Genomic DNA, 23873 nt, shown 5'->3' on the forward strand with positions numbered 1-23873 from the left:
GGGGGGGGGGGGGGGGGGGGACAGAGGGAGAAGCAGGCTCCCTGCTGAGCAAGGAGCCTAATGCGGAACTTGATCCCAGAACCTTGGGATCATGACCTGAGCCGAAGGCAGACGCTTAGCTGACTGAGCCACCCAGACGTCCTGATTTGGAGCAAATTTTCTAACAGTAGTAATAGCATCACTAATTGATGAATGTTTGAATGCTGGATATAATATTTAAAAAATCTGAATTGTAAGAAAGGTGACTACAAATTAAAAAAAATTTTTAAAAAAGGGGACGACTGGATGGCTCAGTCTGTTAAGTATCTTCTTTCAGCTCAGGTCAGGATCCCAGGGTCCTGTGATGGAGTCCCACTTTGGGCCCCCTGCTCAGCAGGGAGTTTGCTTCTCCCACTCCCTCTCCCTCTGCCCTCCCCCTGCTTGTGCACTCTCACTCTCTCTCTGGTAAATAAAATCTTAAAAAAAAAGAACGGTGACTATTAAAAGAGCACAGTGATCACTAAAATAACTCATGGATATTCAATGCACATAAAAACATGCCATTCAATGTTTCCATGAAATATGTTTACTAGTTTCTGTGCTGCCACCATGTGGCAGTCACACTACTGAATTCATTCAACCCACCTGCTTTGAAATTGTGCTGTTAATTTTTTACATGGGGGGGAGGGTACAGGGATTCACATAATTTCAAATTTTTGCACACATATTTCAAGACTGTACTTATTAATATTTTCGAAAAATCAAACCCCTTCAAATCAAGAGTGAGTGTGGCTAATTTCTGAAGCTGTTCTGCTCAATGCTCTAAAAATATGGTCAAATATGCTGGGGAAACAGACATATTAAACTTTCCTGTGGAGTTGGAAAGTCCATTTAGAAAAAAACAGTTTAATGATAAACAAATATGATTATTTGTAGAGAAAGGACATTTCCCATTCTTTTGGCCTACTTAAAAATCTCCTTGGAACAGTATTCCCTTAACAGCAAAGTTTGAGAAGCTTTGGGTTGCTGTAGTAACGCAAATTATCCTAGGGAATAAATAACAGTCCTCACCTTCCCACTGTATTTTCCATTTTGGAAAATATCTGATAAAGTGATGGAACGAATGGGGGAATGCTTTTCAACAATGCGACCTCCCGAGGGATCAACAAGCCAAGGGATCAGGGCATCCCCATACTACTTCTGAAAGGCTGCCCATTCCTGTTACGAAAGCATCATCTACACAGCAAACCACATTAAGGCTAGTTGGTTTAATATAAACGTTTTTAGCAATACCATACCTGTTGTAAAGCTTTTAAATCTATTTTCTGACCTTCTATCTTGGAATAAAATTCATCCACAGCCTTATTAAAAAAAAAAAAAAGATAGTAACTAGTTTTAAAAAAAACATGGTCTCTAATTCAACTTACATACATAGAATTTTAGAGTCCATTTTGTTTTATAACACTACTCAAAGAACCTGAACAGATTCTCAGTAAAATGTATCATATAGCTAAACAGAATCAAATTAAGTCAGAATCTTTGGTCCTTCATCTTGAAATAAAATGGCAACAAAAATTTTCAATAGTTTTTATTTGTGACTGCATGGATCTTTAATGCCCAGATTCACAGTGATTGTAAACCAAAAATATTTTCAATTTATCAATCAAAGCAAGCTGGTATTAATTTAATAACTCATATTGTGCTAACTGGTCAAAAAAAAAACAGAATTGGAAAACCCACCTTGTCAAATGATTCAAATTCTATATATGGACATTGTGAATGTTGAGAAAACAAGAAAGGATGAAATTCCTCATACCTGCAAAACATATTTATTGTATCATTCACGAACATTAACAAACATCCAAAGCAAACTGACTCGCGCCTACATGCTTACGTGAATATGTCTTCCGTCGGTTTATCTACTTCCAAGCTTGGTTTTATTTCTCTTTTCTGAATGATGTATCCCTACAAAAATCCAATATTAAAACTCTTTTTCTTCATAGTTAACAAAGATTTACTTTCCACTAGTATACACATTTTATTAATTTAACTTATAAAATTATTCCAGTTTTAAATAATCTGCTGCATTTGTATATTGATTGTATCAATTCTTAAATGATGTTTCTAGGCTAAGTATTATTAAATAATATTTCTTTTCATATGGACAAGAAAAAATAAAGAAGAAAATGAAAACTAGTGATTCAATAAAGTGGCGGGCTTATACATGTGCACTATGCTTTTTCTTTCCATTTTTAGATGGTCTGCAACTTAAAATAACCAAAAGCACTTTACTTCCAGCAGAAAAAGTCTTAGATTCACTTTGTTGGTAGGAAATTTTAATTTATTTAAAAAACTGGGCAGGTATATTTGCACTGAATTTAGGTATAATTAATCAGAACTTTTTCTAAACTTCTGTTATAAAGTTATACTTTGAACAGGGAAGAAAAAGAAGGTATGAGATAATTCAGAGGACGTTTATCTATTAGAGAAATTTAATGGAATGGGTAGCAATCAGAGAGGGAGACAAACCAGGAGAGACTCTTAACTACGGAAAAGAAAAGGGTTTGGCGGGGGGCGGGGGGGGAGTAAGGATGACAGGTTTTAAGAAGGGCACCGGGCGTGATGAGCACAAGGTGTTATACGCAACTGATGAATTACTGAACTCTACATCTGAAACTAATGATGTTCTATATGTTGGCTAACTGAATTTAAATTTAAAAAAATTTTTTAAATATAAAAAATAGAGTGATGTAAATCACCAATTTTTTAAAAAGTGCCGATAAATTAAAATATGCTTCCCTATCTAAAAATCAACCTAAGAGGATATATTTTCACAATCCCTCAACTTTCCTGGTGTACCAATAATGACTTGACCTAATACTTTCTATAAAAGAAACAGAAGAAAAATTATAAACCCAACAGCAATTTAAAAAAACAAAAAACCCTCGAGTAAGCATATTACACATATTGAATTTCCAAATTACAAGAAAACTTACATGTAGTGATCCTTAATGTAAATTCTGAAAATCTAAATAAATAAAACCACAACAATACACAATAAGTATATGTGGTGCTACCTTTCCACTGAAGTTGGATGTTGTTTTCATATAGTCTTCTGCTTGCTTCAGACAAACAAGTACTTTTTCAATATCTAACGGAAGAAAAATGGAAAAAAAGGAATGCCTATCAAGTGCCAATTAACGACTATTAAACAACCACGTAGAAAACAAAAGTGCTTGTGAAATAATAAAAAATGTTCAAGAAAAGTAGATATAGTTATTTCATGTTTGTAATCAGTACATGTAATTAAGGATATGTTTTAGCCAGCCTGTGATTCCAATTGCTTTTTACTGAATCATTTTTTCCCTTATGATCTTAAAGGTATTTTGTTCATATACTAAATTCCCATATATTTTTGGGCCTGTTTCTGAATTCTTTGTTTTGTATTTCTTCAAAAACTTAGGTTCTTAATGTATTTTAATCTATGAAAGGGTTATTCTCCATCATTACTATTATTTTCCAGAGTTTTCCTGAATATTCTCACATGCTTTTATTCCACGAGAATATGATTTGAAACAAAACACTACAATTGCAAAAACAATACCACCTGTTGGCATTTTGATCAGGATTGCATTGAATTAGTATTTTAAATACTAAATCATTCACTGAACATTTAACTTGCATTTTTAAACATAAAAACATTTACAGCATAAAAATTACTATCCCTAAACCTTATATATAATCCCATGAGCATCTGCAGATAAATTTGTCAAAGACCAAGTCTTCCATTTCTCTTCCATTTCTTCTAATTTTTATTACTTAATCTGACAATTTAGTTAGGTTCCCTTAAGTAATTACAACAGCCTCATTCGGGGCACCTGGGTGGCAAAGTGGTTAAGCGTCTGCCTTGGGCTCAGGGCGTGATCCCGGCGTTATGGGATCGAGCCCCACATCAGGCTCCTCCACTATGAGCCTGCTTCTTCCTCTCCCACTCCCCCTGCTTGTGTTCCCTCTCTCGCTGGCTGTCTCTATCTCTGTCAAATAAATAAAATCTTAAAAAAAAAACAAAATCTCATTCATNCCCCTGCTTGTGTTCCCTCTCTCGCTGGCTGTCTCTATCTCTGTCAAATAAATAAAATCTTAAAAAAAAACCAAAATCTCATTCAACATATAGCTACATTACAGTTCTTACAAAATTAAAATGCATAAATAACGTTATTTCTAAAAGCACTCCAACTTCCTGGTCAGAAGGTGAATAATTCGACTCCTTCAAGTCTGTACCAGAGATGATCAAGTTTCGTAACCATTTCAAATATTTAGGGCGAGGAAGAGAGAATATTCTAAAGTTGAAAGGTAATAAAGTGCCACATTAGAGGGGCGCCTGGGTGGCTCAGTCGATTGAGCATCCACCTCCAGCTCAGGTCATGATCCCGGGGTCCTGGGATCAAGCCTCAGTCCGGCTCCCTGCTCAGAGGGCAGTCTGCTTCTGCCTCTGCACCCCCTGCTCCCGGCTTGTGCTCTCTCTCTCTCTGTCCCAAAAAAATAAAATCTTTAAAAAGGATAAAAGTGGGAAGCCTCGGTGGCTCAGTCAGTTAAGCATCTGCTTTCGGCTCAGGTCATGATCCCAGGGTCCTGGGACTGAGCCCTGCAGTGGGCTCCTTGCTCAGCGGGGGGCCTACTTCTCCCACTGCCCCTCCCCCGCCCATGCTTTCTCTCTAAAATAAATAAAATCTTAGGAAAAAAAAAGGAAAAAGGGCCACATCAGAGTAGGAAGCCAGGAATACCATATGGATAGAACATTCATAGGTCAAATGTTTTTAAGTTTACAGCTACCTGCTCACTTTTATTATTTTCCCATAATTAATTTTCAATAGTTTTTAAAAAAGGAAATACATGAAAATGGACAAATCTTGTAGCATGCAGGCATACCTTTGCTTTCAAATTTTTCATCCACTTTGACATTGCCAGAGAATCCATTTTCTATAAGACAGTGTTCAATGAGAGCTGGTCCATAGGCTACAAGAGCAGAGGGTAACATTTTTAGTATTTTCTTATAAAATTTAACATTCAAAATATAATCCAAAATTTATACCCCAATATAAATATCTCCTCAATAATAGTAGCCAGTGAAAATAACAATTTACTTGTTTTGCTTTTTAAAATTTTATTTTTTTATTTTTTTATTTTACTTATTTTGAAATGTTAATAGAAATAACAATTCAAGTACTTATAAAAATTTGAGACTATAATACAATTATAGAAGTCAGTGCATAAATTATAGAAATTTAATGGAATCGATCCAAATATAAAGGACACAAATCAGGAATGAAAGATTGTTTTAATATCCAAAAACTGGTGAATGCAATACACCATGTTAATAGAGTAAATTAAAAAAAAAAAAACCCAATCTTACAAATTCTATGTGTGCTATACTAACAGTTGGAAAGTTGCAGAAAGAACTTTTTAATGCCTTCTAACTTCATAAGACAGTCCTGAAAACTTTATTTTCTTACAAACATGTCACTGCTCTATTTAGGATTACTCACGAAGTAATGGGTTCAGAACTCTCTTCAGTAGTTCACCCTTAGGTGCACAGGCTATTACTTCAGTCAATCTATGAAAACAAAGTTGACACACCTCTTACTATGTTATATTTAACAACCCTCACAGCACTTTCATACACATCACACCGCCTGGTCCTCCCCGGACTCTGGAGTACAAGAGGAGTTAGCTCACTCTGCAGGTTAAGAAAATGACTGTAAAAGTGATTTATCCAAGGATAGTAGGCTCCTGAGCAGCAGGCTGGGACCTGAAACCAAATTTTCTATGAAAAATCAATACTTTCTCAACTAAGTCTTATTGTTTATTGTCAATGTGCTCACACATGACAGGAAAGTGATTTTTTTTATGTAACAGGTAAATGTTTGTAAAACCTGGTGATATATCTTAACACCTGGAATGGCTTTACCAAATTATGCATTTAATAAGAACTCTTAATGAGGCTGTGGGCCACTCTGGTCCCCAGATCAGCAGCATCAACATAACCTGAGAACTTGCTAGAAATGGAAATTCCTGGGGCGCCTGGGTGGCTCAGTCGTTAAATGTCTGCCTTCAGCTCAGGTCCTGTTCCCAGGGTCCTGGGATCAAGCACCGCATCAGGCTCCCTACTCAGCAGGAAGCCTGCTTCTTCCTCTCCCACTCCCCGTGCTTGTGTTCCGTCTCTCACTGTCTCTCTCTCTGTGTGTCAAATAAATAAATAAAATCTTAAAAGAAAAAAAGGAATGTAAATTCCTGGGCCTATCCCAGATCCACTGAATCAGACACTGGAAGCAGGGGCAGCAATATATGTTTTATTAAGCCCTCCAGGTGAATGTGATGCATGCTACACTTTCAGAACCTCTGCTATAGCTATTAGCCAGCAAAACCTTTCAGCCAGAAGAGTACAATTACAATCAGCACCTTATCCCACAGTACTCCCTTTTCTTAGCTAAACCATTTCCATTTGCATTCTGCCCAAGATAGATATCGGTCTTCTCACAGAATAGCTAGTAGGTCCCCTCACTTTACCAAGAAATCATAAACATCTGAACTAACACCAGACTTAGATTAAAAAGACATACATTTGCTACTTGCAAATGAGGCTTAATTGCTTATATGCACATTTATGTAGTTCAAGCAGTCCAAATTGAGTTACTATATGCAAGTAAACAAAGTGTTTTCTTATGTGACAGTTCATATTCTGACCTATGACCTATTTTACCTTCTAATACATTATGAAATGAGCTTACAAACAAAGCATGTTACCTTTCCAAGGTAAGCAAAGGCTCACCAGCTCTAGCATGACCAACTGGATAGCGTTCACGAACAGCAAATTTAACATCATCTGACTCGTCAGTTCGAAATCTCAGGATATTCAAAATTAGGTACTCATAATCTGTAAGAACGATGTTCCCCTGTAATAGAAAATATAATTTACTGCTTTTCCCAAATCATTCTTGAAACTTCTTAAAAAGTGATTAAAAAGAAATGTAGTCTCTTAAAAACTTGAGCTACAGAAATGAAGTTACAAACAAAAAACATTTAAGTCTCATCTAAACACTGCTCTTTGCACTTGCACAGCACAGACTGTGAAACAAGATGAGCAAATAAAGGACCCCAAGTTTGAAACATAATGAAGGAATGTACAGCAACTTTAAATTCACTGTCTGATGGTTCTACAGAAGTCACTAATGGAAGCACAATAGTTATCCCCCAGTTCTCGAAACTGCTTCTTATAAAAGACCTACATTAGTACCTGTTTTCATTAACCAAAAGAAATCTGAAAAGGATTTTTACTTTTATGAAAAAAAAGCAAAACACAAAAAAAGCACCCAATGTGTTTTGTAGTGATCTGTCAGAGTCAGCACATACCCCAAGCAGTGAAAGGTGGCACCGCCGTTTCCCCAGAACTACGCTCAGCATCTCAGCATCAAGGCATCATAGCTTTGAACTGTCTGTGAGCATCTGTGCTTTATCTCTACTTATTTTGTGCACCTATTAGTAAGATATGACCTAAAGTATCAGAAAAGCCCGGGGCACCTGGGTGGCTCAGTCAGTTAAGCATCTGCCTTCAGCAAAGGTCATGATCCCAGGGTCCTCAGATCAAGCCCTGCATCAGGCTCCCTGCTCATGGGGAGCCTACTTCTCCCTCTCCTCCCTGCTCATGTGCTCATTCTCTTTCAAATAAATAAGTAAAAAAAAATTTTTTTAAAGTTGTCTTAAAAAAAGAAAGAAGAAAAAAAGAAAAGCCTAAAAGAAGTTATTTTTTGGGTCTGGGAATGCTCAAAAATTTTTCCATACAAATTGATGGCAACTGCTTCTTTGCTTTACACTGTTTCGGCTTATGAGAGGTTTCATGAGAATGGCTCTACGTTTGGATAGCAGGGGAAACCCGTAGTCAATTAGCACCTTGCTGACCACCAGCTGAATTAACTGCTGCCCTTGCCTGCGGCAGGTCTACAAAAACTGTGGCTTATTCAGAACAACTGAGAACAGATATTTCAGAGCTAAGTGAAGAGCTACTGGTCTTTTGACAGCACTAGTTACATGGAAAAATGAATAAAGATAGTTATACCCTCTACCCAAGTAATTCCACACTTGTAATGTAGACTAATGTAATAACACAATAAAACCAAAAGCTACATGCTTAAAGATATTCACTGAAGTTCATTAGCAACAGAAAAAAAATGGCAACAACCTAAAGGTAAAAATTAGAGAAACTGCTGAATTATGATATATCAACATAACGGACTATTCAAAAGCTGTTAATTTATGAAAGCTACGTCTTGAAAAAGGAGAATGTTTATAATCTTAAGTAAAAAATAGTAAGACACAAATTCTGTATCCTACGAAGTGGAAAGCAAATATATGGGAAAATGAAAAATATTAAAAAGTTAAGATTAAAAAGACTTTTTAAATCTTAATATTGTTACATAATCTTTTCAATAAAAAAGAGGGAGGAAACTTCCCTGGAAGTGTTTTTTCCTTAAATCAAGGTTTCCCAAAACTCTTCTGTAAAATGGTCCCTCCTACCTCCATAAAAAAAGAATTCTGTGATCAAATTAGCTGGAAATTCTAAATAACAAATCCTTCTCTAGGGGATATACACATCACATTATTATATTAAAGGCACTGATAAGTACTAGAGTTAAAAAAAAATTTACCTTACTTTATTCTCAAAGGTCCTCAAACTTTAATGGCTATGGAACCCATATTTCTAGGTAAACCTATTAGCTATGGAAGGTGGTATCTAAGAAACATACTTTGGGAAATATTGTGCTTGACTCTGATATACTCAACAAACTACTTTCTGATCTTACTTTCTCCAGAGTCTTTCTTACTAGAACTTTATTATAAATTAATAAACTGACTTTCTTAAATGAATTTGAGCAGCAATCACCTCTTTACCCAAGGTCTGACCAATTCTAGATAAACATGCAACAAAATTCCAGACATGAAGGCTTGGAAATCAAACCCTGGTATAGAGAAAGGAAAGAGCTATCTTCAAGATCTACTGTAAGCATCAACCAGCCTATCTCTCTTAGATATCACAGTGACTACTGAAAATTCCCAAGCACATACTTCCATGTACAAAATCCTTATTTTCTATTTCCAACTCATCAGTAATTGGACCTCTGAAACCTAGCAGTATGCATGCCAACTGCTCAAACCCTTCAAAATATAAAGGCCCTAAATTTTAGCAATGAGGTATCCTGGATTGAATAACAGAACAGAAAAGGACATGTACTTGAAAAACTGGTGAAATCTGAAAAGAATCTGCAGTTTAATTAACAGTGATGTGTCAATGTTAATTTCTTGATTTTGACACACGGACTGTGATTATGTTAAGATGTTAATATTAAGAGAAACTAAATGAAGGGCATACAAGAACTTTCTGTATTATCTTTGCAACTTTTCTATAAATCTAAACTTATTACAAAATAAAAAGGTTGTTTAGATTTTTTAAAATTATAGGAGAGATTACATAAAGTCATCATATGGAAAGAATTTTTATGTATCATCAAGGTCTAAATTAAATTGAAAAAGAAAAGGGGTGCCTGGGTGGCTCAGTTGGTTAAGTGTCCAACTCTTGATTTCAGCTCAGGTCTTGCTCTCAGGGTCATGACACTGACCACTGTGGCTGGCTGGCTCTGGCTCAGCGGGGAGTCTACTTGGGATTTCTGTCCCTCTGCCCCTCCCCTCCATCAGCCTAACTCCTGCCTGCGCACACACTCTCTCAAATAAATAAAACTTAAAAAAAAACCACAAAAAACTGAAAAAGAAAAAAAAACTCAAAGGCCCATACCTGGTATATGATTAAACTTAGAGTGACCAAAACCTAAACATGCCTGCAATTAGTTACATTGTAGAGATTTTTCTCCCCTCCAAATGAAAAAGAAAAAAAGAGTTTTTTTCTTATGGTGGTGGGGAGAGGGAAAGAGCCCATAAATAGGACACCAAACATAACGGTGGTTACCTTGGGACGAGGAAATGGTTTGGGCTAGGAGTGGTAAGACCCTGCACTCTAATTCTGTGTACTTCTCTATATACTGAAAATGTATTCATGTACTACTTGTATAAACATGTTTAATTTAAATGGTAGTCTAGATAATTCCAACCACTGTCCTACTGAGAAACAGAAAAACTGGACAAAATACACAAAGCTTGTCTTTTAAGAAATAAAAAATGTAAGCAAGACAGTAAACATTTACAGGACCGAATCCTAGGAGAAGAAAACTCAGAAAGGTAAGTCCCACGCTTGGGGCTGATTTTCCCTTAGGATCATTTGTCTAACTGTTAAGAAGCAGCTGATAGGCTGAGAAGCTGAGCATAAATTTTGATAGACTTATAGGACAACTAAGGGGAATAAAAACTGGAGTTCAGAGTCCAAGTGAAAGATGAGTTGGTGAGGGAGGGATATCCTATAAGTCCAGCTCTGAACAGTGAGTCATAAAGGCTGCATCTCAGGGGATGAGATGAATTGGAAATATACCAGCTTTTCAGGCCCAGCTTCTAATCAATTCAATTTTTGACTGGAGTGAGGCAATCTGGGATTATTTGTGCCATTAGCCACTTGTCAAAAGCAATTATCTCCTCTAGAGGAAGATAACATCATTCCAGATCTCACAATATTAACTACTGTTTTTCGTACTCAATGCCTGGCACACAATACAATAACTAGACATGTGAGGAGATTAAGACAATGTAATGAAAATCAAAAGAAACAACAGACAATAAAAGCAGATACTCAAAGCAATTCCAAATGACTCCAAACGATTCTTGTCTGATACCAATAAAATTAGTCAACTGGAAGACAGGTCAAAGAAAATATGGCTAAACTTCCCAAAATTGATGAAAAAAATCAACTTAGTTCTAGAAGTGCTATGAATCCCCAAAAGATAATTTCAAATAAAAACTAGGCACACCACAGCAAAACTGAAAACTAAACACGAAGAGAAAAAATTTTACAGCATCCAGATAAAAAGGCCAGATTACCTTCAAAAGAGCTGACATTGATTTCACTAGAAACAATGGTTGACACAAGACAATATACTGTTTTTGTAACTGTAAAAAAAGTTATTTAACTAATAAGAAAACCATCTAGATGGTAAAACTGGTTGTAAGAGAAATGAAATAAGTGAAATATTTAGAATGACTGAGAGAATGATTGTGTACAATTGCCAATTCAAGGCAGTAAGATAAGACCAACATTTGGGGATATCTTTTCTCTGGACAGATACAGTTTGAATCTCTACTAGATGCAATTATTTTCATTGCTATGAGGCAAGAATTACTGGTATTGCTATCAGTTTTCTACAAGTTAAAATCGACCTTTATACAGTTGTTAAAAAAACCTAATCAATGGTAAATAGCAAATCAAAGATACACATCCTCAAAGAAAAAAAATAATCCCCAGGAGTGCCTGCTAGACAGCACTCAGGAGGATACTAAAATGACATTTTGTCCTTTTTGTCTCTTTTCAAATTTTGGATATCATTTTTTTTTTTTTTACAGTTCCCTCTCATGATCAGAACATCTAAAATTATTGATGACAAATACACACACACATAAGCTACTCTCATTGCATCTTGGCCTGATTTATTTATGGGTACAGCAAGAAATGTTAATTAACATATATAAATCTCCTTATAGTCAGCAAATCTAGAGCCACAAAGTATGAAGCAATTACTAAAGCCATAATAATTACTGCTGCCTGGAGAATTCATAAGAAATTTGGGATTTTATTTTCAAACATTTGTTATCGCAGAGATTTAAAAATTAGTATTTGCTTCTAATTCAAAGCTATGAAGCCAAACCAAAACAAAGAAACAAAAAAAAACCCCACTACTCACTGTGTCTGTGGAATACCTATAAATGTAGGTAAATTCCTCTTTAAAATTACTCAAACCTACAGATGTGACCTTCCTCACTACAAATAGGGTAGGATCTTACATGCCACAAAATAGGTACAAAACCAGTTTCTCAGGAGGGCTTTGTGGACACTGCTTCTGCATATAAAATATAACCTTTGTTCCTTAATGATGAGCTTGTCATCCTACTGAAATGAGACTTATTCTCAACTACGACACCCCAAATTTGACTTTAGTTGCACAATGAATTCGCCTAATTGTATCTTGGTAAAAGGAAGGACAAACTCTTATCAAACCTATATAAATACACACATTGCCATTAACAGTGAAAAAAATCTCAGTAAAAGACATTTGTTCCTAAATTCTAAGGGATCAATGAGCGCAAATTACTATTTAAATATATCACTTCAATTTGCGAATATATCACCTCAATTTGCAGAACTATGAACTACTAAAGATCAAGAGAAAGGTAAAGGGCTTTATCATACACTATTGTAAAACACTCATCATAAAAATAATACCAACAATATTCTGAAAAAAAATTAACCACAATTAGATTCTCTCCAGTTCATTTAGTCCTATATGATTAATTCTGATCATCTTAGATCACAGGTTGGCACTCTATTCTCATACAAGCATCTGCTTCTATATTATAAAGTAAGTCTCATAAATTCTAATTTGGTCCCCTGATACATTTTGGCATTTGTCTAAGCAATACTGGCTCAGACGATTGAGTCTATTATATAAAAGCAGGGGCCAGAAAACTTTTTCACAAAGCTAACTCTGTAAAAGGCATGATAGTAAACATTTCAGCATTTGTGGCCACATATGGTCTCAGCTGCATCTCTCTTTCTTTCTTTTTAAGAGCCCTTTAAAAAAAAAAAAAAAAGAATGGTTTTTATGTTTTAAGATTTTATTTATTTATTTGACAGAGATAGAGACAGCCAGCGAGAGAGGGAACACAAGCAGGGGGAGTGGGAGAGGAAGAAGCAGACTCATAGCAGAGGAGCCTGATGTGGGGCTCAATCCCAGATCGCCCGGATCACGCCCTGAGCCGAAGGCAGACGCCTAATGACTGAGCCACCCAAGCGCCCCTAAAACATAAAAACCATTCTTAAACTCACAAGCTTTATAAAAAGGAGCCACAGGCTGTAGTTTATCAACTCCTGTTTAAGAGTATCTGATATGTCCTTTCCAGCAAGTTTCTGAAACTGACTTCTTTGTTGAAGACCCAATATAATGACAAAATTATAGAGAAAGAACAGATTGGTAGTTGTCAGGAGGTAGGGGTGGTGGGAGGAAGAGGGGTGGGTGGGTATTACCATAAAGGGGTATCACCAAGAACATCTCTGTGGCAATGGAAAATTCTGTATCTTGACTGCAGTGGTGGTTACATGAATCCACAAAGGTGGTAAAATGCACAGAACTAGATACATACATTGTACCAATACAGATTTCCTGATTTAGATACTGTACTGTAATTATGTAAAATGTAACAACTGAGAGACACTGACCTATCTTTGCAACGTCCTGTGAATCAATAATCATTTCAAAACAAAAAGTTTTTAAAAAAATTTTTAAAAGAGGCTATCATACAAATTTTAATTGACCACTACTTGAGACCACATACAAAAATCAATTTCAGATAGGCTGCAGTTGCAGTTGCCTGCAGGGGAAGAGGCAGAATGTTCCCAGCCAATGTTTTACGGTACAATAGTATTACACAAATAATTAACAATATAATGTTCAATTACCCTTCATCTCGTTCCCCAAATTTAACTTACCCTATCATAGAGCTCAATGATTAAGTGATAAGCAGCTTCATCGCTTCCAAATTGAAAATCTACAATTCTATCCACACCAAGCTGTTTTGCACTGACCAATCGCCGACTCTTCAAATGTTTTCGACACTAGTGAAAAACAGAAGAAAAAGTCATTTATGTAGAAGTCAATTCCTAATCGTTTGATGCTGGTTGTAAATAAATTTCCTCTTTTCATTACCATTAAGAATAATATTTAAAAAGTAGTAAACAAAAGCTTGCAGATGATAATCAAAGGAAAAACACTTTATTTCAGACAACTCTGACTGCTAACTCTGAAACAGTATTTTATACTTTTTTAAGAAGACAATGACAGACCTACAGAGAAATTTATTTTGTTTATACCATTGCTAAATCCCTTTTTCTTACCCTGATACCCTCACTCAAAACCAGAACTTTTTTTTTTAAAGCCTCTTTCTAGTCCTGTCTTTTAAGTTTCCCCAGTTTCCTTTGTGTTCGAAATTCATTAATGGTTTCCACTAATCTTCCACTTCAAATACAAATCTGAACCATGAGCTTATGCGTATTCTATGTTAGTCCTCTACCTACATCCAACTACTTTCTAGTCCCACAAATTTATTAATATAACCCAGACATTTTTCTGGTACTGTCTCCAAAGGTTTTGATCAACCTAGCTCAAATCCAAATGTATTAACTCTCATTCCTTATCAAATCCCATTTTTCCCATCCCTAAGTCACGATGTTCTCTTATTAGGAATTAAAATAAAATAAACATTTTTAAACCCAAATACAAATTACTTGGTAAACATCTATTGCTTTAGATTATAAGTACCATCCTTTAGTAAAAATATTTAAGTATAACATAGACGAGAAACAAGACTACTCTGCAGTGCCTAAAAATTGTTTCTAATTCTTGAATTAGAAAGACCCCTTAGTAAAGACCAGTAAGATAGAATGCTTTCAAGACTTAAATTCAAGACAAATTTTACAGAGAAGTTAATATAAAGTCACCTTAAAAAAAAAAAAAAAAGAAATACATAATCATTCTTAGAATGCTAACTCTTTGAAAACCAAGACTTCTTCCCCAGACCTGATAGTTCAAATTGACTAAAATTCTCATGTACTTATATATTCAGGCAGATGTAATAAGACTTTTCAAACTTCTAACAATCTCCCCTTCCTATATTCAATAGTTCTGATTTACTAGTGGTCTATAATTATTTTTTATTTAAACACTGACCTACATATAGGGCTATTTTTAAATCCCCAGGGGAAAAATCACAATCCTTCCAGAGTCCCCCAGTATTCTTATTCAAGAAAAATAAAGTTAAAATGGAGATAAAAGGCATCCTTGAAAGGAACAGAAATCCACACCATGGACTGGAGAAAAGGGAAGATTATTTAGCATGAGTATAGATGGGCATATGGTACATCTGTAGTGCTTATTTCCTTTATTTCCCTATTAGCAGCTTGGTGAAAACAACTGTCAGTCCCACAAAGCATGAACTAGCATCCCCAAATGTGAAAATGAGGAACAATCTCTGTGATTTACCACAAACTGAATATGACTATGCCATACAACAGTAGCTGTCTTTATTTTAAATTATGTATAATGTGCTTAACACTTATTGTCTGCTCCATTGGACAGTATCTTTCTATAAATTTAGATTAACATGTATACCTAACTCATAAAATTCTAACTCTTTTTAGAGTGTTCAGCTTCCTATTGGTATAGCCTGATTTGAGGATTTTTACACAATCCCAGTATCATATATCTTATCATCCGTTACATCATCTGTAAAACTAAAATAACTGTTCTTCATATCCACTGATATATTAAACAACTTAAAATATACATTATTCATTTACTTTGAAAAGCGCTATACAAATACCAAGTGTCACCACTATTAAGGACAATTCCCAAAGAACCATTTAAGGTTACTATTAAGTATATTAAACTTTTAAGAGTTTGATAATTTTGTGACAGGCCTTGTGATTTGGGAAACACTTACCTAACTTGTAATCCAAAACAGATTCTAAGTTGCTGGGGATAAGATTCTTCTCTGTAAAGCCTCTAATGAAATAACACAATGCCAAAACAAATAAATTTCTGAAGGAAAGTGAGGAGGAGAGGAAGAAGGAAATTAATACATATGGAGCCCTAATATGTGTCAGGCATTGTGTTAGGTGCTTTACAATTTACTTCAATTAATCCTCACCAATAACCCCATGAGGGAGGTATTATCCACATTTTATATTTAAAAAAACTAAGTTTCAAGAGGTTAAGTAACTTTTCTGGGTTATAAAAATATTTAGAGGCAAAATCATTAATTCAAAGTTAGGTATATTTGATTCTAATGTCTTTCCTCTGTGCCACATAATCTTTCAGTATATCTGTTATGTCAACAAATGGATAGGTAACATGCCCACAAATGCAGAATCTCAGTTTTAATAGAAAAAACAAAAGCAAAGAGAGAAGTAAAAAGTAAAAAGATATGATTGGTAACATACTAATGTCACTGAGTATTCCAAAATACAGATTGGTAGCTCGAAAGTAAGCTGCAGAAAACTAGGAAAGGGGGTAGGGCATACCACAGAAAGCCAAGAATAACAGGATACAGGATATGGACTCAGAAATTAGGGAATCATAAAAAGGTGAAAAACTGATGAAAATGAGGCTTTAGAAAAATTAACACTGGTCTAACACAACTGTTTTGACAGCAAGAAGCAGACTGTAATTAAGAGACTTTAAGGGAATGTTATGAAAGCTCAAGCTAGAATAGTGACTGTGGGAACAGAAAGATTTGGAGCACAACGGGGTGTGAAGAGTAACAGGAAGAAGTCAATGAACAGCTACTTTATTCATCCCAGTATCTATCAACTACTCTATTTTATCTCTACTTTATCCATAATAGTATAGGAAAACCAAACATTTAAAAACTTAAATCGTTAGTGACCAATCTCTGGGCCTTAAAATTTAGCTTCAAGTATAACTTAAAGTTTACCTTCATGGCAAAACTAGATGGCATCATATTCTTAGGCCACTCAAATTCTGTTGTGTGAATTCGTATGCCAGATTCAAGTAAAAGTGTAGCTTTAAAGTCTGGTCTGTAGAAGAAAAAAGTTAAATTTTTCTTTAGGGCATTTGTCAACACTAAGTCAGTAAGACAAACTAAAAGTGTAAGTAAAAAAAAATTAATAATCTCATATTTAATTATCAAAGATAAAACAAGCCTGTAAAATGCTCTTACTTTTGAAGACGAATAAGATAGGTCTTATTATCCACATCATAAACATTGTTTACTCTCATTCCTATTAAGCTGCGGAGAGAAAGGAAACATGTAACATTTGAAATATAAAACTTCACAGAAATTAAAGCGGCAGGTGGAAGCAAAGCCTTTGAAAGGGGATCTTCAATTCTAAGGACATGGAGTCAACAAGGGAGCAGAGTCTGAAGGCCATCAGGCATTCAGCCCAAAACTTAATTGTAACTTTTTAAGAACAAAAGTGGTATACCAGCCCTAAGAAAACCATGCAATGCCCTGCGTCCTTGAAATGACCCAATATTTTTAAGGAAACAGTACAATCTAATCCACTTTATTACAAAAGGGAAAAAATGGTACACGAAACCCTGGAAAAATGACAAAACTCACAGAGCTGAATAGAGATCAGACTACAATCTGTTACTTGCAGCTAAAACGCCGATACTCCGTCTCCCAGAGGTAAGGAGTGTCAAGGAAATCAGGCCTCCAGATTGGAAACCCCTGACGCAAAAGACTACTGTACTGGGGCATCCAGGTTTCCACCTGGTGTCTCGTGTTGACTAAACCTTTGCTGCCAGACCTGGGCAACTCAGGCCAACGAGGAGAGCGCTCGGCGAGAGCCCCGCCAATGCCTGACACAAGACCTGGTGAGATAAGCAGCCCGCGAGAGCGGGGTGTGGGGCACGCGGACACTGGGGTCCCCCAGGCGTCCCGAGTGCCACGGGAAAGATGTCACGCGCTCGTCCACCCAGGCCTAGCCAGGTCCGCAGAAGAAGAGCACTGGGGGATTAAGGGGAAACATCGGGCTGGTATTTCTTCCACTTTGGGGCACTGGCCTCTGCCTTTTGCATTCCCCGCACGAGCCTGGTCACCTATCGCTCAGTACCTGGCATTCAGCTCCGCGAGTACGGCGCGGAGGTCAATGGTGCTAAAGCGAGTCTTCATGGCGAGGGCTGAGGGGCGCTACCGCAGTTTCCTCCACTGACTGCCTGACTCAACGCCGCTACTCTTATGCGCAGGCGCACTTGGCCGAAATCTACGGCCGCGCAGAAGACCCAATATTCCTTGAAGCGAACGTGTTTGCGTCACCTTTCTGAATATTTGAGCTCTCAAGTCGCCGTCAGCTGGCTTTTCGTTATTCGAAATAAATCCAAAGTATTCTCTTGAAACTGTATTTCTTCCTGGAAAGCTGAAGGGATAGTGCGGTGACCTTTCCCCCTTGTGTTTCGGGACTCAAGCAAGCCTCCCTAGTGACCCCTGCTGGTGGTAAAAATTTATGAGGCGCGTCCTGGGAGGATTTCCCCTAGGTGGGCGGTAGGGTTCGGTGTGCCAGAGCAGCAACCGCTTTCCATTCGGCTACTTGGACGAGCAGAAGTTTAAAGTGTAACGAAGCGGAACTGTCTCCCTTGTCTTACAATTACCCTCAATGATAAAGGTGAAGCCACGCTCAAAAAGGAGTTGCTATTTTGATGGGCCCTGCTCTCGGAAGAGTATTTTGCGATACACTGTGGGATTCCCATTGCACCTCGGTCTTGGCATTCCCTCGCCTAAGCGTAGTACCGGGTATACGATAGGAACTTCATAAACGCTAAGCAACCTGAATATTCAGGTTTTCGCTAAATAATCAAAAAGTAAGAATAAGAGAAGATCGCCCCACCATGGGGGGATTCACAGGGTAGTAGAAAGCTGTCGTGCAAGAATATGAGTGTGCCGCTTTTCGTTGTGTCCGACAGACACAGGAGAAGAAAGGGTACTTTAAGGTGAGAGCGAGCTCAAAAGAGACGGGGTCTCGCTATGTTGCCCAGGCTGGAGTGCAGTGGCTATTCACAGGCGCGATCCCACTACTGATCAGCACGGGAGTTTTGACCTGCTCCGTTTCCGACCTGGGCCGGTTCACCCCTCCTTAGGCAACCTGGTGGTCCCCCGCTCCCGGGAGGTCACCATATTGATGCCGAACTTAGTGCGGACACCCGATCGGCATAGCGCACTACAGCCCAGAACTCCTGGGCTCAAGCGATCCTCCTGCCTCAGCCTCCCGAGTAGCTGGGACTACAGGCGCGCGCCACCGCGCCCGGCGAGGACGCTGAGCTTCCGAGGACTCTCTGGCGTGCCGGCGGCCTCGTCAGAATTCCCTCCAGCAGACGGCGACTCTAAGTTGAAAGGACGCGCTTGCCGTTTCAGAAGAGCGGGAATTGTAGATGGGACTATAGCAGCGGGACTGCTATAGGACACAGGGCACACAGCATTCGTTACCGCATCGTAGGACACAGTAAACCATGCAGAAGAGCTCAACGTGTAAAAGAAACCTTTTGGAGGGTCAGGAAAGTGCGGGAGCCAAGTTGTCTGCGGTCCAAACTGCAAAAATAAGACGTCCCGCTGTACATAAACAATACTGATGTTATTATGTTGGCTCTGAACTAGATAAGGGACAACACTCAGGTGTTTCTTTAAAAACAAGAAACTGAAGTACTCATAGCAGCACTCCCACCTTAGGGCACTGGACCAATAAGAAAGGAGAAGGAACCCTTACACAGGGTCCGTCTGCCTATCAACTAACTCATACGTTCCTTCTGCTTTGTCTGTCAAGGAAAGTGGGCATCAGAAAGAAAATGCAAGAAAATTCCTAAGGGAAGAGGTAGATCAAGATTCAAGATAAGTGTAAAAATTACCAGAGAACTGAATCATTTACTACTGAATTCTATCATTTCTAGTTTTTGAAGTAATTTCTCTACTTTGAGAAAATTCTGAGACAGGGTTACTTGAGGACTTGTGGAAAAAATAAGAAGCAACAGGGGGTGAGGAAATCATCTTCTGATTTTCAAAGAGAAGATAAAAGTGACTATTTGAAACCACAGACAGGTGCTGTTAACATTTGGCGCAACCAAAAATTTAGAGAAAATTATTAATGGGTGACTTATGGGCATCTAGAATTATGATTCTCAAAATTTACTGTGCATTCAGTAATTACTGTAGACATAATTAAAGCAAATTCCTGAGCACCACACCCAGAACCATCTCCACTGTCTAGTTCCATAAAATTGGGGTGCATTTGTCATTTAAGACCAGCTCACCCACCTTGGAAGTTTCCAGTGGACACACCTTTCACAGCAACAGTGAGAAATAAATATGTGAGAGAAGGCTCAGCAACCTTAAAGGGCTCTACAGTCACATTTCTCTGTAGGCCAGAACTTAAAGTGGGAACTGCTGCCACTGAATTGGGAAACCTAAATGCAATGAGAATAATTGGATGGTGAAGTGGCAGGGTCCAAATGGCAGCACTCCATCACCAAAGGCAAATTGGGTGTCATTACCATAGTGGACAGCCGGGTCAAAACAGCAATCGAGCAGTCTGACTCCTGAAGATCTGTGATGCTGGCTCTTGATCATGGTGTTTCTGGAAGAAAAATATATGGGAACCCTACTAAATTCTCACTTGATCTGCATAAGTGGAAGAGTTCTCAAGTGAACAGAACTCTAACTTAAGTCATAAAAAGAGTTATAGCCTTTCAATCAATTTCCAGATTGGAGCCAGTTTATAGACCCGGAGGCCCTTGAATGAAAGGGAGACCAGGTCCCCTTGAGGAAGAACCCTAGTACACCTCCAAAAAGTTACACCATTAATCTTTCTCCCAGTTTTCCCCATAGGGACGCGATGGCCTTTTACCAAGGTAACTGTGCTTTGGGGGAAAGGAAATGGTCAGAAAATCATAAAATTGAAAAAAAAAATCCCTTTTGGGAATTGCTGACACAGACTCTGACCTGACACTAATTCTAAGAAACCCAAAATGTCACTTTGGTCCACCAGTCAAAGTAGGGGCTTATGGAGGTCAGCTGATAAATGAAGTTTTAGCTTAGATCTGCCTCACAGTAGTCCCAAGGGAGTCTCTAAACCCATCTTTTTTTTTTTTTAAAGATTTTATTTATTTTAGGGAGAGAGAGAGAGAGAGGAGGAGGAGGAGAATCAGAGGGGGAAAGAGAGGGACAGGCAGACTCTGCATTGAGTGAGGAGCCCTATGCAGGGCTCAATCCTATGACCCTGGAGACCATGACCTGAGCTGAAACCAAGAGCTGGAAGCTTAACGGACTGAGCCACCCATGTGCCCCTCCAAACACATCTTGTGGTTATTTCCCCAATACTGGAATGTATGATTGGAATAGACATACTCAGCAGCTTCAGAATCCCCACACAGATTCTCTAGCCTGTGGAGTGAGAATCTGTGTGGGGAAAGTTGAAGCTACTCAAACAGCTTCTACCGAGGGAAATAATAAATGAAACACGATACCACATTCCTGGAAGGGTTGCAAAGATTAGTGTTACCATGGAGCACCTGGGTGGCTCAGTCGGTTGGGCCACTGACTCTTGGTTTCCACCCAGGTCATGGTCTCATGGGTCATGGGATTGAGCCCTGCATTGGGCTCTGCATTGAGGGCAGAGCCTGCTTGTAGATTCTCTTCCTCTGTCCCTCCCCCTGCCCTACTCTTTCTCTAAAACAAATAAATAAATCTTTTTTAAAAATTAGTGCCACCGTCAAGGACTTGAAAGATGCGGTGGTGGTAATTCCCACCACGTTCCATTGAACTAGCCTATTTGGTCTCTGCAGAAGACAGATGGATCTTGGACAATGACAGTGGATTACTGTAAACTCAACCAAATGGTGACTTCAGTTGGAGCTGTTATACCAGACAGTTTTATTGCTTGAGCAAATCAACACACCCCCTCATACCTGATATGCAGCTATTGGTCTAGCAATGGCTTTTTCCCCATCTTTGTTAATAAAGACCACCCAGAGCAGTTTGCTTTCAGCTGGAAAGGGTAGCAATACACTTTCACTGTCCTATTTGAGGGGTATCAATTCTCTAGCCCTATATCATGATTTAGTTCACACGGATTTTGATTGTCTTTCCCTTCCTGGTTTATTACATTGAGGACATTATGCTGACTGTACCTAGTAAACTAGAAGTAGAAACTACCATAGACTTATTGGTAAGACATTCGTGTCAGAGGGAGGAAATTAATCTGATAAACATTCAGAGACCTATCTCAGTGAAATTTCTAGGGGATCCAGTGGTGCGGGATATGTCAGATATCCCTTTTATTGTGAAAAATAAGTTGTTACATATGGTCCCCCTTACAACAAAGAAGAGCCCACAATGCCTACTGGACATTTTTTGGATTTTGGAGACAGCATATTCCTCATTTACATGTGCTACTCAGGTCCATTTACCGAGGGACCCAAAAAGCTGCTGGTTTTGAGATACAATAATGATTCCATTGAACTGGAAGTTTAGACAGCTGCCTAGTCACTTTGGGCTCCTCATACCTCTGAATCAATAGGCCAGGAGGGAATAATTGTGCTTACTGGGGTGATTGGTTCTGACTACCAAGGAGAAATTTGCTACTCCATAATGGAGGTAAGGAAGAGTATGTCTGGAATATAGTAGATCCCTTAGGGAATATTTTAGCATTACCATCCTCTGAGATTAAAGTCAATAGAGAACTAAAACAACCTGATCCAGACAAGAATACTAATGGCTTAGACCCCTCAAGAAGGAAGGTTTGGGTAACTCCACCAGTTAAAGGACCATGACCACCAGCTGAGGTGGAAGAAAGTAGTTATAAATACCAGCTACGACCACAGGGGCACCTGTGTGGCTCAGTCGGTTAAGCGCCTACCTTCGGCTCAGGTCATGATCCCAGGATCCTGGGATCAAGCCCCACATAGGGCTCTCTTCTCAGTGGGAGTGTGCTTCTCCCTCTCCCTGCTGTTCCCTCTGCTTGTACTCTCTCTCTGCCAAATAAAAAAATAAATAAAATCTTAAGAAAAAAATGCCAGCTATGACCACGTAACCAGTTACAGAAACAACAACTGTTAATTGTCATGAACATTTCCTCCTTATTTTGTGCGTGTATTTTGTCACGCATATATCAAGGAAATATCTTGTTTTCTTCCCTTTCTCATCCCTTTTTCGTGTAACATAAGATGTAATGACTTTATATTATAGTATTTAAGTAAACTAGTAAACTAGTAATTTTACATCGTACTATTCAAATTATGCGATATCAAGGAGAAGAGCAAACATCACCCAATGACTTAGCATTCTTCTGGGGGGGAAGACAGTGCATTTTTGGTTGTACACAGGATAGTTATATCATGTTACACAGAATTATGACATTGTTATTGTCTTTACTTAGAAGTTAAGTATGGTTTAAGAAGATGTGTATGAGTATCTAGTTGACAAGGGATGGATTTATGATGGTAAATTTTATGTGTCAACTTGGCTGGGCCACTGGGCCTGGATATTTGGTCAAACATTTGTATTATTGTAGCTGTTGTTTGTTTGTGTAGTGAGCTAAACACTTTTTTTCTTTTTCTTTTTTTAAAGATTTTTATTTATTTATTTGACAGAGAGAGACAGCCAGTGAGAGAGGGAACACAAGCAGGGGGAGTGGGAGAGGAAGAAGCAGGCTCCTAGCAGAGGAGCCTGATGTGGGGCTCAATCCCAGTACTCCGGGATCACGCCCTGAGCCGAAGGCAGACGCTTAACGACTGTGCCACCCAGGTGCCCCTAAACACTTTTTTTCTGAACTAATTTTTTTCCCACTTTTTTTACTGTGGTAAAATACTCTCTATAGAAAATTAACCATCTTAATTATTTTTAAGGGTACTATTTAGTGGTATTAAAATACATTTGTGTTAAATACATAATGTTGTAAACCATCACCACCATTCAATGCTATAGCTTTTTGTCCTGTAAATCTCAAATTCTATACTCATTAAACAATAACTCCCAACTTCCACTGTCCCCAGGCCCTAGAAACCTGTAATCTATCATCTTTCAGATTTCACTAATTTAAGTACCTGATATAACTGAAATCATATGGTATTTGTCTTTTTGTGATGGGTTTATTTCACTTAACATAGTGTTCTCAAGTTTTATCC

At 38.0% G+C, this 23873-nt stretch overlaps 1 protein-coding gene across 4 annotated transcripts in view; it reads right to left on the reverse strand.

Annotated features, from left to right (window-relative positions):
- The window catches only part of NEMF (nuclear export mediator factor), a 48106-nt gene extending 30130 nt beyond the window's left edge, over positions 1-17976 (reverse strand). For 3 of the 4 annotated variants that reach the window (XR_004622223.1, XM_002921990.4, XM_034648690.1), the window contains exons 1-11: positions 17819-17976; positions 16921-16989; positions 16675-16777; positions 13673-13798; positions 6784-6932; positions 5526-5593; positions 4909-4995; positions 3057-3130; positions 1874-1944; positions 1720-1795; positions 1278-1340 (exon numbers count right to left, since the gene is read on the reverse strand). Coding sequence is in view for 3 of the 4 variants with exons in the window: in XM_002921990.4 (XP_002922036.2) it covers positions 1278-1340; positions 1720-1795; positions 1874-1944; positions 3057-3130; positions 4909-4995; positions 5526-5593; positions 6784-6932; positions 13673-13798; positions 16675-16777; positions 16921-16989; positions 17819-17877 (945 nt within the window). In the remaining variant the exon portion in view is untranslated. The remainder of the gene's footprint in view (positions 1-1277; positions 1341-1719; positions 1796-1873; positions 1945-3056; positions 3131-4908; positions 4996-5525; positions 5594-6783; positions 6933-13672; positions 13799-16674; positions 16778-16920; positions 16990-17818) is intronic. The other variant, XM_034648691.1, reaches the window with a different exon arrangement.
- Between the last annotated feature and the right edge of the window lie 5897 nt (positions 17977-23873).

Source organism: Ailuropoda melanoleuca, chromosome 20, assembly GCF_002007445.2.
Source record: "Ailuropoda melanoleuca isolate Jingjing chromosome 20, ASM200744v2, whole genome shotgun sequence".
Taxonomy (NCBI): Eukaryota; Metazoa; Chordata; class Mammalia; order Carnivora; family Ursidae; genus Ailuropoda; species Ailuropoda melanoleuca.